This window comes from Solanum stenotomum, chromosome 10 (genome assembly GCF_019186545.1).
Source record: "Solanum stenotomum isolate F172 chromosome 10, ASM1918654v1, whole genome shotgun sequence".
NCBI classification, from domain to species: Eukaryota; Viridiplantae; Streptophyta; class Magnoliopsida; order Solanales; family Solanaceae; genus Solanum; species Solanum stenotomum.
Genome location: NC_064291.1, coordinates 1,577,375 through 1,593,436, shown reverse-complemented (window position 1 = coordinate 1,593,436; position 16,062 = coordinate 1,577,375). Strand labels below are relative to the sequence as shown.

The window sequence follows — 16,062 nt, the reverse complement described above, 5'->3', positions numbered from 1 at the left end:
AGTTTTACGTAAAAAAAATTAAATTTTAATTTAAGTAAATTTGTTTAGGTAAGCACGAAACTTAAGATATAAAAAAGATTTTTATAATTTGTGATTTTAAACATGATAAATATTTGTGTAATTATAATACTTTTAAAACTCGCAATTTTAAAATATCATAACATTTAATTGACTATAAAAAAGCTCTCATGAAAGTTAGAGTAGAAAACTAAATTAAATTGTTTTTAAATTTGAAATATTGAAACGTTTCTTCTTTCGTATTGAATGATGCGAGGATATAATTGTAATATCTAAAAATGAAATAATTTATTGCGTGTTGAGTTATTTTGTTGCAACGATAGAAAGATGATATTTTTCTCGAAACTGAATAAAAACGGATACAAACTAATATACACCCATATTTTGATCTTTAATTCGAATTATTTTGAAATATCTCTTCTTGTGTATTGGGTGGTGCAAAAATATAATTGTAATATCTATAAATGGAATAATTTGTCGCGTGTTGATTTATTTTGCTGCAATGACATCTATGTAAATATAAAAATTTCAAATCTAAATTATTCTCTATAAAAATGATATCTTTTGTAAAACAAAATACAAAGATGTTTTTTATGAATTGAACGAAATTTAAGTTGGACCTACACTCAATACCAAACCAATTTACTTTACTACTATAATTTAGTAATAAATTAGGTGATACATTTTATTTTCTAGTCTTAATTATAAGGGCCTATTTGGAAAGTTATTCTAATTGAATTTGATATTATTAACAATTTAGTAATAATATATATATAATAATTATAAATATAATATTTGATTGTACAAATTTGAATCTTTAATTCAAAATATTTTGAAATGACTCTTCTTTCATATTGGGTGGTGCAAAAATTTAATTGTAATGTCTACAAATGTAATAATTAGTTACGTATTGATTTATTTTACTGTAACAATATTTATGTGAATATAAAAACTTTAAAGCTAAATTATTTTTTAGAAACGTGATATTTTTTCCGAAGCAGAATAAAAAGGGATAAACGTTTGTCTATACCCTACACTAAACTAATTTACTTTACTATGATTAAGTAATAAATTAGATAAAAATACACATTAATTAATCATAATTAGCTTATATGTTGTGTGGAATGTATGAAGGTCTAAAATTAGAATAAAAGTTTATTTTTATTATTGTTATCATTTATTTCTTTTTGTTAGAAGGTCCATATATAGGTAGTAGAGCATTGTTTACTTTTTTTTATTACTCTCTTACCATTTTATTCTTCAATTATTTTTTTATTATTTGTTGCTTTTTTTGCTTCGATTGTTATATTATTTGCCGTTGTTATCGTCTTTTTCTTCATTAACTTTTTATATACTTCTTTTACTACTATATTTCTTATTAATTTTAATATATTTTTACTTGAGTGGATGGTGCAGTGGAAACAACCTAAACCTTTACCAAGTAAAAATAAAATTGAGTACAAATCATCCTTCCTAGTCACATTGATACTGACGTGAATATGAGTATGTTATTTTGTTTTTAGTTGACAAAATTGTGTGCCGGAAATTTAAAAAGTCTATAATATTCTTTTTATTTTAAAATAAATTAATTTTTTCCATTTTTTAATTAAAAGGTATTAAAGTTAAAAGGGTAAAAATGTTCAAAAAGGTAAAATAACATAATGTGAAATATGTTATTTTACCATTCTAACAAAATTTTCTGGCCAAAAGGATTTTTCCTTTTTGATATACCTGATAAAGAAGTTTTAAAGGAGATCAAGATAATTACTTGTAACAAGGGGTAAACAACAAATATTTTTTTCATTTTCTCTAGAAAACAAAAAATCCAAATAATATTGAGAGTAAAAAAAAAAATGAAAAAGCTTTGTTTAGATTAGTGAAGAAGAAAAGAAAAACTACATAAGTATTTATACATGTGAAAATTAGCTCTATTATTAATTTCTAAAATTATATGTATAATTTTTTTTTAAAAAAAATAATTGGTAGAGGTAAAAGACAAGATAATAATTATTTAAGTTTACGAAAGTCCGTGTTTTGTACATATATACTGTAATTCACGTTACCCAAGCAAAAATTGGCGTTCTAATTAAATTTTTGTTTGGTAAACGTATTTTAATTACTTTGATTAGTCTTTTATATATATAGAGGCAATTTATTATTTTCTTTCTTTCGATTAATATTTATTATTGCTGTTCATTTCTTCATTGCTCGAATTCTTTTTCTTAGATCGCTAACTTGATTAAGTTTGTACACTTACAACACCCCACAATTAATTTTTAGTATAAAGTACAGAAATCTCAATATCCTATCCCGAAACTTTTCCCAATTACCAAAATTCATGATTTTTCATTGCTCTTAGATACATTTCTGGTTGTCCAATACATTGCAAATAATACATTACTTAATGGGAGGGATGTATCCGAAAGGAGATAGAGATGTATCTGAGAGGGGCTAAGAATGTACCCGAGAGGAGATGGATGTATCCGAGGGGAGATACGGATGTATCCGACAGGAGACTTTTGTATTTTTTTAAAACGGTAGGGACTTTAGAAATTATGATATCTTAAATTGTGTATATATGTATTTTTTCCTAATTTTAATTTTTAACATGACTTTAGCATTATTGTATTTTTTTTTCCGACCCACTTTGAAATATTATATTTAGGTCAAAGATCTATTAAAAATAATCTTTACCTTTATAAGATAAAATAAAAGTTATATATATATATATATATATATATATTATCTTTTGAATTATACCGAATGTTGTTATTATTTCTGTTGTATTTATCAGGAGTCAAAGTTGATAGAGTTAAATGAGATATTATTTAAGTTTATTATGAAAGGCTGGTTTATTGTATTTATTGTAGTTGCCAAAATAGTAGTTGGTATTTTAATTAATTTGATTAGTCTTATTAATTTTAAAACAGGAAATTAAGTAAATTATCTTGATGATTCAGGCCTCGTGCATGTGTTTGTTTCAATACTTAATTAGGCCATTAAATATGTTTAGTTATATTAAGAAACTCAAACACTTATTTATCTTAAGACTCACTAACATGTTGTCTATAAACGACATATTATCACCACTAATCACCTCTTTCATCACATTAATTAGGTGAAAATACACACCACCAAAAGATGTGATGCATCAGATAGGGATGTTCTTTCCTTAACCAGAGGTCTTGATTGAGCCCTGAGATCTGGGTATGGAAAAATCCTTGGTAGGGAGCGCTTCCCTCCGAATGGGCCCTGCAGGGCGCGAATCCGAAATAGGTGAAAATACACATTAATTAATTGTAATTAGTTGATAAAAGTGCGGTAAGGGTATGAAGGTAAAAAATTACAGTAGAAGGTTAGCTATATATCTTTTTTTATTACTTGTTGTTTCCTTTACTTTGGTTGTCATATTATTTGTTATTGCTATAGTCCCTTTCTCCATTATTTTTTACATAGTTTTTTTACTACAACGTTTTCTTTTCTTACTGATTTTGATAGGTCTTACTTAAGCGAAGAATCTATCGTAAACAACCTACACCTTCACAAAATGAGGTTAAGACTGCGTACACATCATCCTTTTCGGATCCCGCTTCCAATTATCATTGTTTTTAGCTTATAAAAGTGTGTGTTAACGATAATTTTGATATATCTAATAGAGAAGTTTTATAAAGGAGATCAAGATTTACTTGTACCAATTCTTTAAGAAACCAATTTTTCTACATGGACCACTATATGGCACGTCTATATTATCTAGAACACAAGAAATAACACCCTCTCCCTATATATGGTGCCCATTCTCGTGGTGATAATTGAGGTTAGGTATACTCTTTTTCATTCATAAAGTCACATAATTTTCTTATCAAATAAAATAGAAGAAAAATAAAACTATAGAATATGGCTTATCAAAATGGTGGAAATATGGAGAAAGGGAAGGATGTTGCAAAAAATGGACACTTTGGCTCACTTTCTTTTAGTCAAATGGATTCACTTAGTGCTATTTGTGACACTTTCTTGCCATCCATTGATACTAATTCTCTTCATCAAGAAAATATGGATGATTCTGTCATCAAATTCCTTCACACTTCTGCTTCCATGAATGGAACTCCTCAACATGTAAGACTTCTCAAATTTCCATTTTATTTTCTTTGGTGTGGTGGGGTGGGGTTGGGGGATTAAAGTATAGGGAAGAGAAAACAAAACTTGTTTTACAACACTCATATTGTTTCATTTTTTTGGTTGGAAAAAAGGCATAATAATCGAATTTCCAGCTACACATTTATACCTTACGAAGACCTTATAGCTCTCCGGACATTTTTGAAGTGTAATTTAACTTGACCACCCTTTTTTAGCCAAATATATTCATAGGAAAAGTAAATTATTTGACACACGAAGGGCGGAGCTACATGATTTTAATCGATGAACTCAAAAAATTATAATGATCAAGCAGGATAATTAAAATAACCTCTTCAAGAATTGATTTATTGATCCCTAGTGTCACATCCTTTTTTTAATCTCCTTGTTATCATCCTTTATTGGGTACAATTTTCCCGTATATGTTTCTAATTCCCCTATAAATCTTTTAAAATTGTTTTTTTTTTAAATTATAATTTGTAGTTTGCATGGATGGTAAGTGAAAGAATACAACACCCTAAGCTAAACTTATGCAAATTAGCTCTATGGTTACTATCAACAAGGATAGGAACTTTCATACTTTGTGGTAAGGCAAGCTTATCAAGCCAATTCCCATACTTGCAAAACTTCTCTAGAGTTTCACCAAACAAGAGGGAAGAAATAGTTCAATCATGGTCATGCAGCAACTTCAAACTCATCAAGCTTCTCTTTGTTGCCTTGAAAGTTCTAACTCTCCTTGTATTCTTCACTCAGGTACGATTTAAGTTATCTGCACTGACAATATAAATGTGTAAATTTATGTGTTGTCGGGGGCATGGCCAGAGTTCAAGTGAGTTTAGGCAAATCCCAATACAGTGGGGGCAAACCTCAGTGTTGAATCTAGACAAACTCTAATGCAGTGGGGACAAACCTCAGCAAGGACGCTAGTCCATAGAGGAGGTGTATGTGACACCTTAACTTAAGATAAGAAGTCATACATCGACAAAACACATGAAATATGTTGAATATATAAATAAGCAGGTCTTACCCACTAGTGACACGTTTTAAAGCCGTGCGAACCTAAGCCCAAAACGGATAATATCACCAGCAGATTGAACTGTTATATGCTTATAGTTAGTACTTTTCAAGTGATCTGATAGTGAAAATATTTTTTTACCTTGTTAGTGTATAAAAGTTGAAATCTTCAATTCTAAGTATAGTTATCTTTTATGGCTAAAAAATTCTCTTACACTACCTTTAAATATAAGGTAAACTCATTCCAATAAAAGACAGTTCAATGTACTAAACTCTTTCTATACGTTGAGTTTGTTGGGTTCTGAAGGGTGATTAGGGCGTCATGCGGAAGCTTACAATTGCAAATCATTGAGATGGTAACTTAGATGACAAACAAAACTATTCTAAAAGACATAATATTATTAGAGGTTGGTCAAACAACCTACATATTAAAAACTAATAAAAAGGATATTAAAATTGTTGAGAGAAAATCTCCCCATAAACTAAACTCTTAAACAACTACATTGTGAATGCTATTGTATTTGTGTTAGAAGAAACAAACCTATATTTATAGAGTCCTAAAACCTTTTCTTACTAGGAAAAGAGTCTTAAAAGGAGAGAATAAACCAAATATGAAAGAATATTATATTTTCCTTTCAAGAAAAGTAAAAATATTTATGGTAATGTTTTATCTTTTTTTTAAGGAAAAATAAATCTTAAATTATGGTAAGAAAATCAGGATAAAACCCTAACAGAGTTGAGAAAAAAAATCAAACCACAAGAATCTATGATGGTTATCTTTGTGCTTTAATGGTGAACGTACCACTTGCACCAACGACCTTGAAGGTGCCTTCAAATTGCATTTAATTACACATGACGTACGGCTGCATGCTATAATTGTATTTTTACTTTTTGGTTTTGCCCATTTCTTCCTTTTATATGGAATATCTTTTTTGTCTTATTAATCCATTCATTCGTCATTCACAATTAATAAGGTTGACAAAATTGTTATGAAAAAATGAAAAAGTCATTCAATCTCATCTAATTTCTTCATTTCAAAATAAGTGTTTTAATCGAATAAATTATCTTAGAGGGTGTTTAGATTAGATTAGACTTTTAAGTTAATTTTTAATTTTTGGAGTGTTTGGCAAATAAAAAAATAACTTAAAATAAGTTCAAAATGACTTAAAATAAATTAGAAAGTGTTTGACAATATAAAAAATAATTTAAAATAAGTCAAAAATCAAAAGTAGGTCTAGTCCTGTTATTTTTTTTTTTTTACTTAAAAGTCATTCAAGTTTAACTTTTTATTTTTGACTTAAAAGTTACTTTTTAAGCCAATCCAAACGGGGGCTCTTATTAATATCAGCAAGAGCCTCATCCAAATTTTTACAAAATGTTGTAACAAATAATATTTATATTATTTTTGGTCAAATTCTAATTAAATTTTCTGACGAAAAGGATTTTTCTATAGGTATGAGCTATATGACACACATGAAAATACATTTATTGTAGGTAGGGGCGAATTAATATTGAATTTTTTACCTAAAAGATTTGAGGTCGATTGTCACTCAATATCTTTTTTCCTTTCATTTTTTGGTGCCTATTCACTAAAAGTGCATTCATTGTACACCAACTCATTAAATATAGTTTTATGACATCCTTTCCACATGCATGGTCCCTCATTTTCTTCCTCATTAATTTATATGTCCACTATTAACTTTGTACATTTCTTAAAAAACTATAAATAGAAGAGTAATTTATTATATCACCTTTTGAATATAATAAATATAATATTTTAAAAAATGTAATAGAGAAATGACTATAACTAATGATAAGAATAAATTAGAAATTAAGTGTAAATTAATCAATAATTTCATAAAGTGAATAAGTATTGTTAAATATTCCAAAATAATATAGTGGATAACTACTGTTTGACAGAGGAAATAACAAAATGACTAGGGAAGCATACTTACCTCCTTCAAAAACTAGAAATCAAATTGTAAGCATTTACATAACTTTAAATTAGAGTACTAAAGAAATTTGAAAATCAAATTAAACAACAAAAGAAGTAATCTGCCATAATCAGGGGCGGACCTAGAGATAGTTGAGGGGATCACCGAACTCCCTCGATAAAAAATTACATTGTATATATAAGATATTTTTTTAAAAAAAATTTGATGTCTATATATTTATTTTGAACCTCCTAAATGTAAGATTAGACATTGATTTAGTGATAGTGTTCAAACCTCACCTTGGGGTTCCAAGTTCAAATCTTAGACACTGTTTTTTTCTTTGAACCCCTTTAATGAATTCTAAATCCGATATTGACCACAATCTTCTTTTTATTTTTTTATAATAACTGTCCGACTAAGTTTTAATTGATGAATAAATGCTACTAAGTTCACGTGAAGTTGTAATCACGCATGTCTCTAGGCTCTTATTATAGGTGGTTACACCAAAAAAATAGAATTAAAAAAAAAATAAAAATATATATATATATATATAGCTATATTTATTTAGAAATGAACTGGTATGGTTATATTTGCTACAAAGTTCAACGTGGCTATTTCTCAAATATAGTAGTTACAAGAAGTACAACTTCTTTTGAGGGTATATAAATTAATGTACATATTTATTAAAATTTAAAAATATAATGTACTGCCTATATATATTTATAGAAAAGGCTCAAATATGTCAGCGAACTTTCAAAAAAAGCTCATTTATATCATTTGTTAAAAGTTTGGCTCATCTATGTCATTACCGTTTAAGAAAAGGCTCATTCATGCCATTATTTTTTAACGGTGGTTTTGCAAAACCATTTTTTACACGTGGCCAATTATAATTCGGCCACGTCATTATTGTTTTTATAATAAAAATTCAAAATTCTGAACAAACATTTTAACAGTGGTTTTGCAAAACCATTTTTTACACGTGGCCAATTATAATTCGGCCACATCGTTATTTTTTTTATAATAAAAAATCAAAATTCTGAACAAACATTTTAACGGTGGTTTTGCAAAACCATTTTTTACACGTGGCCAATTATAATTCGGCCACGTCATTATTTTTTTTATAATAAAAAATCAAAATTCTGAACAAACATTTTAAAAAATGGTTTTGCAAAACCACAGTTAAAAAATAATGGCATGAATGAGTATTTTCTTAAACGGTAATGACATAGATGAGCCAAACTTTTAACGGATAACATAAATGAGTCTTTTTTGAAAATTCAATGGCATATGTGAGCCTTTTCCCTATATTTATTAAATATAGGCAGTACATTTGTGGGTAAGTAGATCTGAAATTAGTTATTTTTGTTTTCCTTCCTTTAAATTAAAGTTGCCAACTCACTTTGTTCTGTCATGAGGTGCATTTGACATTCTTTGGTCCCATTTTCTGTTATTTCTGTATCCTACTCTTGAGGGTAGTTATGATTATTATTATCTTTGGTCCTAAGGATAGTTTTATAATATTATTTATCATTGCTATTACTATTTTTCTTTATTTTCGGTATGACTTTTATTATTATAGTTATTTTATAGAAATAGTCTTTTGATATTCATAAGATAGAGATAAGCAACGTGCGTATTATCATTTTTAAATCTCACCTATAAAATTACACTAAATATATTACTGTCGGAGGATAGTTATGATATTCCTCCAAGTTCGGTGCTATAATGAGGAATATATCTAAACACTTTTCTTTTTATAAATGGAAAATAGAATTTGTGGTCCCTAAGTTAGTAGTAAATATTATTTTTGTCTTTATGATATTATGACTTGACATATATTTATTTTTTAATTAATGAAAATGTCTATTTTCTATTCTGTAATGTAAACAATATATGTTATATCACTATTTATAGAATTATATTACTGTCAACTATAAGGAAGCATTACAAATTTAACATAGGCATAATATATAAACATGACCCTTAACTTGACGTCAACTGACAATTATGACCTTTAACTTTGAGTGTGCACAAGTAAACACTTAAACTTGTATAAAATTGAGCAAATAGACACATTCGTCCTACATGTCAACTTTGTTTCCTACATGGCGTTCTATGTGTATTATGCCATGTAGGACACGTGTATCTACTTGTTCAATTTTATACAAGTTTAAGTGTCTACTTGTGCACACTCAAAGTTAAAGGACATAGTTATCCGTTGAAGCCAAGTTAAAAATCATGTTTATGTATTATGCATTTAACATATGACATAATTATGTGGTGTGATTGATATGATTAATAATTATATATTTATGATTATTCACAAACAAAATTTACCCCTTATATGATAGGTTTTTTTTTCAATACCAATAACAATCATGTGGAATATCATATTGCCACCGGTCAGTGCCCTTGATGTAGATTATCAGCCTTTTGAGTCTATATTCTAGGTGTGATCGGCACTCAAAATCACAAATAACTTCAAACGATGCTAAGTATTAGCATGTTGCTAATGAACTGATCTGGCATTTTATAAAATGCAAGCGAAAATTAAAATTCGTTTATCTGAAACATTTACTTAATATAAGCTAGAGTAAAATAATCAAAAGATCCACAAGACTGAACAATTTATATCTGAATATAAGTCTCTACTAACTGAAATATTATATAAAAAAGTTTTCTAGGACATGACACCTAACTACCTTTAAATAAATATTTTCTCTAATCAAATGTCTAACTACTAGCTTCTCCATAAAGTCCTCGAATGATGAGGCCTAGTTGATTGGAATGTTGCAACCTGTCTAGCAACAAGGTTGCATGAGCGTGAATGTCTAAATCTACATCATAAATGGATGTAGGGAAGAGAAATGTATGCAGTCAGTCAGTATATGGAATGTACTGAGTATGTAAGATGTAACCGGAAATAATCATAAATCAATATAATATAAACGAAAGGCATCTCAAAATCAGAGTGTGATATTATATATGTTACAAAATCTTAATAATGATACAAGTACATAAAATTCCAATTGGATGAGTTGTCATATACCTTGCCATAGTGTAGATACTGTTTAATATGGATCTACTAACTAAGCCTTAAAGGATTAAAGGAGTTGACCATCAAAGCAACATACTCTCAAATTTAATTACTTGAAAAGTAGAGTCTTTTTTTGATACTCAGTTAACTCACAGACATCATTTACACATTGACTCATCATAATTGCTCCATAGATATTTGATTTTGTGATGCATTTGTTTCCAACCCAAATACATTAGAGAAACTTTTCAATGCCCTTAGCATTATCAAGATAGATTGAAATTCCCCTTTGCAAAAAATAAATACATTATCTGCAAAACAAAGATGGATTAGCTTGATGAGGCGTGCTCTTGAACTGAGTGTGATATTGTTTCCTTATTAATCCGTTAAAAAAAGTAACGATATATTTCTACATTTTAAATTAATTATAAGTTTTAACTTCTCATTTTATCTTACTCATAAGTTTTAAAAGTTTTTATTTACTTTTTAAATTTCATAGCGAATTAAATTACATTACATAAATTAGAATATAATCAGTATAGAAAATATTCTTTTATGCTATTAGTTAATTGTCTTAGGGGGAATCCGTCTTATTTTCTAGTTTACTAATTTCATTTTCCATGAAAACGTATCTATAATTATCTTAAATATATCTTGATAGTTTATACTATCAATATGTGTCGTAGTTAAACACATTTTTATATCTTATCCTTTCTTGGTGAGTTTTTCAGGTGGATGAGAAAGGCCAGAACCCATCATGGAAAGCACTAGGCTATTGTGGACAAGACCCGGATTTCAAGAAACAAAAACAAGAAAAAATGAATAGTAAGCAAAGCAAACACGAAGAATTTTCAGACAAACGAGACGAACATTTATATGGACCACTTTACAAGGGAATCATTACTCTAAAACAACCACAAAATGCCCTATTCAAAAAGCTCCAAAAACTAGGGTTTCATGTCTCAAAACCAAATTCATCATCAAATTGTCCTTCTTTCATCATAGAATGTGATGCAGTGGTAGTTGGTTCGGGCTCTGGGGGTGGAGTTATAGCTGGTGTTCTTGCAAACGCGGGACACAAAGTAGTTGTTTTAGAAAAAGGAAGTTACCTAGCTAGAACAAATCTTTCCCTTCTTGAAGGACCTTCAATGGATCAAATGTTCCTTGGAAATGGACTAATGATGACCAAAGACATGGAAGTTTTTCTCCTAGCCGGTTCCACCGTTGGTGGTGGCTCAACGATAAATTGGTCCGCCTCAATTGACACCCCATCACACGTTCTAAAAGAATGGTGTGACGTCTATGAATTGGAAATGTTCCAAAGTGAATTCTACAAGGAGGCATTAGAAACAATTCGCAAAAAAATGGGAGTTCAAGATAAGATTGATGAAGAAGGGTTTCAAAACATGATTTTGAGAAAAGGGTGTGAAGAATTAGGGTACCAAGTGGAAAATATACCAAGAAATGCACCCTCAAATCATAATTGTGGTTGGTGTAGCATGGGATGTAAAGATGGTAGTAAAAAAGGGACAAATGAGACATGGCTAGTTGATTTAGTGAAATCAGGCAATGGTGCAATAATTCAAGAATGTGAAGCTCTAGAGGTAATTCATGAACACAAAAATAATAACAACAAAAGTAAAGCTATTGGAGTTGCTTGTGAAGTTCAACATGAAGGGGTGAAAGAAATTTTCATGGTGAAATCCAAAGTGACAATTGTAGCATGTGGTGCACTTAGTACCCCTTCATTGCTCAAGAGAAGTGGTTTAAAAAATCCAAATATTGGTAAAAACCTACATGTCCATCCGGTTGTATTCGCGTGGGGACACTTTCCAGATAGTGATGACAACGTAAAGAATTGGCCTGAGTCAAAGAAAAAGAGCTATGAAGGGGGAATAATGTCAGTGATGTCTAAAGTTGTCGCGAATTTCGAGGAATCGGGCTACGGTGTGGTTATACAAACACCAGCATTGCACCCTGGCATGTTCTCAGTAGTAATGCCATGGATTTCAGGCCTTGATATCAAGATGAGAATGTGCAAATATTCAAGAACTGCACATATATTTGCTTTGGCAAGAGATAAGGGCTCAGGAGAAGCAATTTCATCGAATTCAATATCATACAAATTGGATCAAATTGATGAACAAAATCTTAAGGTATGGATAGTTAATTACTAGTAGTATTATGCTAGCATTATCTTATGCTTCTATTTCATTACTAATGGTATTTCTTTTACTCTGATTATCCTATTATGCTAGCATTATCTTATACTCTAATTTTATCTTTTTTATGTTGTTATCCTTAATATTTGTATAGTATTTTCTTTCTTCAATATTTTCATCAGAACTTTTTACTCTTTCATGATTTTCTAGAGCCAAGGGTCGTCTATCTTAAACAACCTCTCTACCCCCACAAAGGTAGGAACACTACAACAAAAACTACTTTTAGCGGCAATAAATATTGACATTAATAAAGAATACTAAAGTTTTTACCGGCATTAGTTAAGTGCCATTAGAACCAATGTCGCTAAAGGCTTTAGGGACATAAACAAAGAGTGCTAATTGCTGCTAAAAAGCGGCAATTAAGAATTAATTCCCGCTAATGATCATTTTTTATGTAGTGGAATAAGGTATGCATCGTCCACCTTACCCTCCCTAGACTCTAGTTGTGCAAATTATTCTAGATATTTTAGTTCTAACATGAAGGCAAGGGGCATAACTAATATGTATGTCGAAGGGTGATCAGTTGAACACTCTTCGTGAGAAACCTCTACCGTGTACTATATATAGGTCAAATATTACCCTTAAATACCTCTTGATGAAATTTTTGACTTCGCCACTGATGTAGGTCGGTATAGAGAAGCTATTAAGAATCTTGGCAGCTGCTGGAGCAGAAGAAATTGGAACTCACCATGTAAAAGGAAAGAAATTGAAAGTGAAAGAATCAAGTGTTGATGAATTTGAGCGTTTTGTGAAAGAAGAAAGTTCAAGAGGATTTAAAAATCTCTCAACACCTATATGTTCAGCACATCAAATGGGAAGTTGTAGAATGGGAATTGATCCAAAAATATCAGTTGTAAATCCAAAAGGAGAAACATGGGAAGTTGAAGATTTGTTTATTGGTGACACAAGTGTTTTTCCAACTGCCCTTGGTGTGAACCCTATGGTCACTGTTCAAGCAATTTCATATTGCACTGCACAAAATGTGCTTCAAGTACTTAAGGCAAAGAAGATGAATTAATGGGAAATTATTGCTAATGGATTGAGGATGATGAATTGTTACCTATATTATATTTTGTTGTATCGTATTGTTGAATCGTTATTATATAGCTATGAAAAATGTTATTTTGTGTAACGATTTATTTGGTGTGATCACAACGTTTCCCATAGTTTGGATGGTCGCTTCATTATACCTAAGTTTGTATATAAATTAATAAGACCGGATTTTTGTCAAGGTAAAATCCAAGGTTCAAACTCATTTTTTTAATTTTTATTTTTCACTCGGTGTTTAGTATTTGTATTGGGGTCTGAGTAAATTCGGATTCGCTCATTGCAGGGTCCATTTTTGGAGATGGCCGGTGCTCCCAACAAGAGTTTTTTCATTCCAAAAAGCTTGAATTTGAGACCTCTAATTAAGGGTGAAGGAATCTCAATCATCCTACGACACCTAAATCTCATACAAATGCATCAAGATGTTATCCACTAATACAAATGCCAAGAGAAATTGTAAGCAACATAGAGATTTTCTCTCTTCTTTTTTTCACTATGAAACACAATTACAACCATGTTTGAACTAAGATACACATAAATACACTCACTTTTTCTAGTATTTTATTGCCAAGAACCAATTAAATACAAAGACAAATTAAAGAACTTAAAAGTAAAATAAAACAAGTTTATTTTCTGAGTTCAAATTATAAAGATTTTTCACACTATCAGGTCACACCAAGTGTTATTTGATCCATAGATATCATTATTTGAGTGACCTAATGATATAAATATATTTTTATATCAACGTCGTATAAAACATAAACTCTTTATTTTTTTAAAAAGAGAAAGTTTATTAGCTCTTTAATATTTAAGGACATTTAGGTTTTCCCTTAGAGTTCAACTTGTCTCTATAACAAGGACATTCAGACTTGTTTCCATATGTGCCAGAAGGAACACAATTGCATGCAACACAACATATTCCACAATACTTCAAACAACGTTTCTTTAGTCCTGCCTTCCAACATCTTGCACTGCACTTTTGGTCACAATAACCTATCATTGACCACAAAAAAATAATAATCTTACTCTCTGTTTAATTTATTTGATGTAGTTTGAGTTGAGTATACTGCACTTTTGGTCACAATAACCTATCATTGACCACAAAAAATAATAATCTTACTCTCTATTTAATTTATGTGATGTAGTTTGAGTTGAGTATACGTAGTTTAAGAATAAATTAACTTTTGAAACTTGTGGTTAAAAATAAGTCATAAATATTTGTGTGACTATAAAATCATTTCATTAAGGTTAAAATGATCATTTTGAAGTTAAATTGTTAAGTACTAAATATAGACATATGTCTTTTTCTTTAAAACTAACAAAAAAAAGAAAGTAAATCATATAATCTGAGTAGTTTATAAGAAGAATACAAAGCATATATGTGAAAATTGAAAAATATTATTTGCAATTTAAAAAAGAAAATAGTGGAAAAAGAGTCTTACTTGAAGTAGCCATTGCTGCATTTTCAATGAAAGAGGAGCTAAAGAGTATAACAACAAGGAACAAAACAGCAAATGAAGTCTTCATTTTCTCTAGAAAACAAAAATTCCAAACAATATTGAGAAAAAATATATACGAAGAAGCTTTGTGTAGATTAGTGAAGAAGAAAAGAGGAAATTACACAAGTATTTATACATGTGAAATGTAGCTTTATTATTAATTTCTAAATTTATATGTTAAAAAAGGAATTAAAGTTGGTAGAGGTAAAAGACAAGATGATAATTATTATCAAAAGTTGTTTTATATTGTACATAATGTAGTTGCCAAAGTAGAGAGTTGGTGCTTTAATTAGTTTTCTTGTCTTTTCTTTTTTGTTTAAATAGAGAAGCAATTATATAAATGTGGAGCATGGTTATCGCAATATTATATAATCATTTGTTTTTTTTAACTCCAAGTATCATATTATTTATCGTTATTATTGTTTTTTTGTTCATTATCTTCAACATGACTTCTTCATTAGTGTATTTTCTTTTCAAATTTGTTCTGAAATGTTATACTTACACTACATCAAAAAATTTTATTTTTAGCGGCAATTAATCAACGGCAATAGCTCAATTGCCGCTAAATATGTATTTTTAGCGGCAATTAGCAATCTTTGTATATGTCCCTAAAGCCTTTAGCGACATTGGATCTAATGACACTTAACTAATGTTGGCAAAGACTTTAACACTCTATATTATTATGTTTTATTTATTGCCGCTGAAAGTTATTTTTGTTGTAGTATTAAACTGAGGATCTGTCATAAACAATCTATCTGCCTTCATAAGATTGAGATGACGTTTGTATACATATCATGCTCTTCATACTCCATTTATAAAATTATATTGAATATATTATTGTTATTTTTTTAGTATTCATCAAAAGGAATTCAAGTTGGTCTCAATTAAAGGGTAAATTGACAATTATTTAAGTTTACGAAAGGCTGTATTATTGTACATACTGTAATTGCCAAAGTAGAAGTTGGTGTTTTAATTAATTTGCTTGTTTTTTTATATTATATATACAGAGAAGCAATTATATGTGGAGCATGGGAATTTTCACGTACTACTATAACATGATTACCAAACAGGCTGGCTTCAGTCCTCTTTTTTTTTTGTCTAATAAAAAAAGAGTTAAATTAAAAATAGAAAATTAAGGATGTTATCATGATAAGTCGGCC

At 29.4% G+C, this 16,062-nt stretch overlaps 2 protein-coding genes across 2 annotated transcripts; one reads left to right on the top strand and one right to left on the bottom strand.

The window, feature by feature from the left end:
- The first annotated feature begins 3,703 nt into the window (after nucleotides 1-3,703).
- LOC125842017 (long-chain-alcohol oxidase FAO4A-like) lies at nucleotides 3,704-13,386 on the top strand. Its single transcript, XM_049521207.1, has 4 exons — nucleotides 3,704-4,131; nucleotides 4,633-4,902; nucleotides 10,866-12,290; nucleotides 12,982-13,386. Exons 1-4 carry the CDS (start codon nucleotides 3,913-3,915, stop codon nucleotides 13,372-13,374), a joined length of 2,307 nt encoding a protein of 768 aa, XP_049377164.1. The 5' UTR covers nucleotides 3,704-3,912; the 3' UTR covers nucleotides 13,375-13,386.
- Nucleotides 13,387-13,859: 473 nt separating this feature from the next.
- On the bottom strand, nucleotides 13,860-14,985 carry LOC125842036 (peamaclein-like). The gene is made up of 2 exons (XM_049521232.1): nucleotides 14,846-14,985; nucleotides 13,860-14,396 (listed from the first exon to the last, which is right to left on the bottom strand). The coding sequence occupies exons 1-2, from the start codon at nucleotides 14,928-14,930 to the stop codon at nucleotides 14,212-14,214; spliced, it is 270 nt and encodes an 89-aa protein (XP_049377189.1). The 5' UTR covers nucleotides 14,931-14,985; the 3' UTR covers nucleotides 13,860-14,211.
- Between the last annotated feature and the right edge of the window lie 1,077 nt (nucleotides 14,986-16,062).

Excerpts from the sequence above, each read along its gene's own strand:
- LOC125842017 (XM_049521207.1), top strand. The coding sequence starts at position 3,913 with ATGGCTTATCAAAATGGTGGAAATATGGAGAAAGGGAAGGATGTTGCA. Across the intron at positions 4,132-4,632 it reads TGAATGGAACTCCTCAACAT|TTTGCATGGATGGTAAGTGA; the intron begins GTAAGACTTCTC and ends TATAATTTGTAG. Across the intron at positions 4,903-10,865 it reads TCCTTGTATTCTTCACTCAG|GTGGATGAGAAAGGCCAGAA; the intron begins GTACGATTTAAG and ends TGAGTTTTTCAG.
- LOC125842036 (XM_049521232.1), bottom strand. The coding sequence starts at position 14,930 with ATGAAGACTTCATTTGCTGTTTTGTTCCTTGTTGTTATACTCTTTAGC. Across the intron at positions 14,397-14,845 it reads TGCAGCAATGGCTACTTCAA|GTTATTGTGACCAAAAGTGC; the intron begins GTAAGACTCTTT and ends GGTCAATGATAG.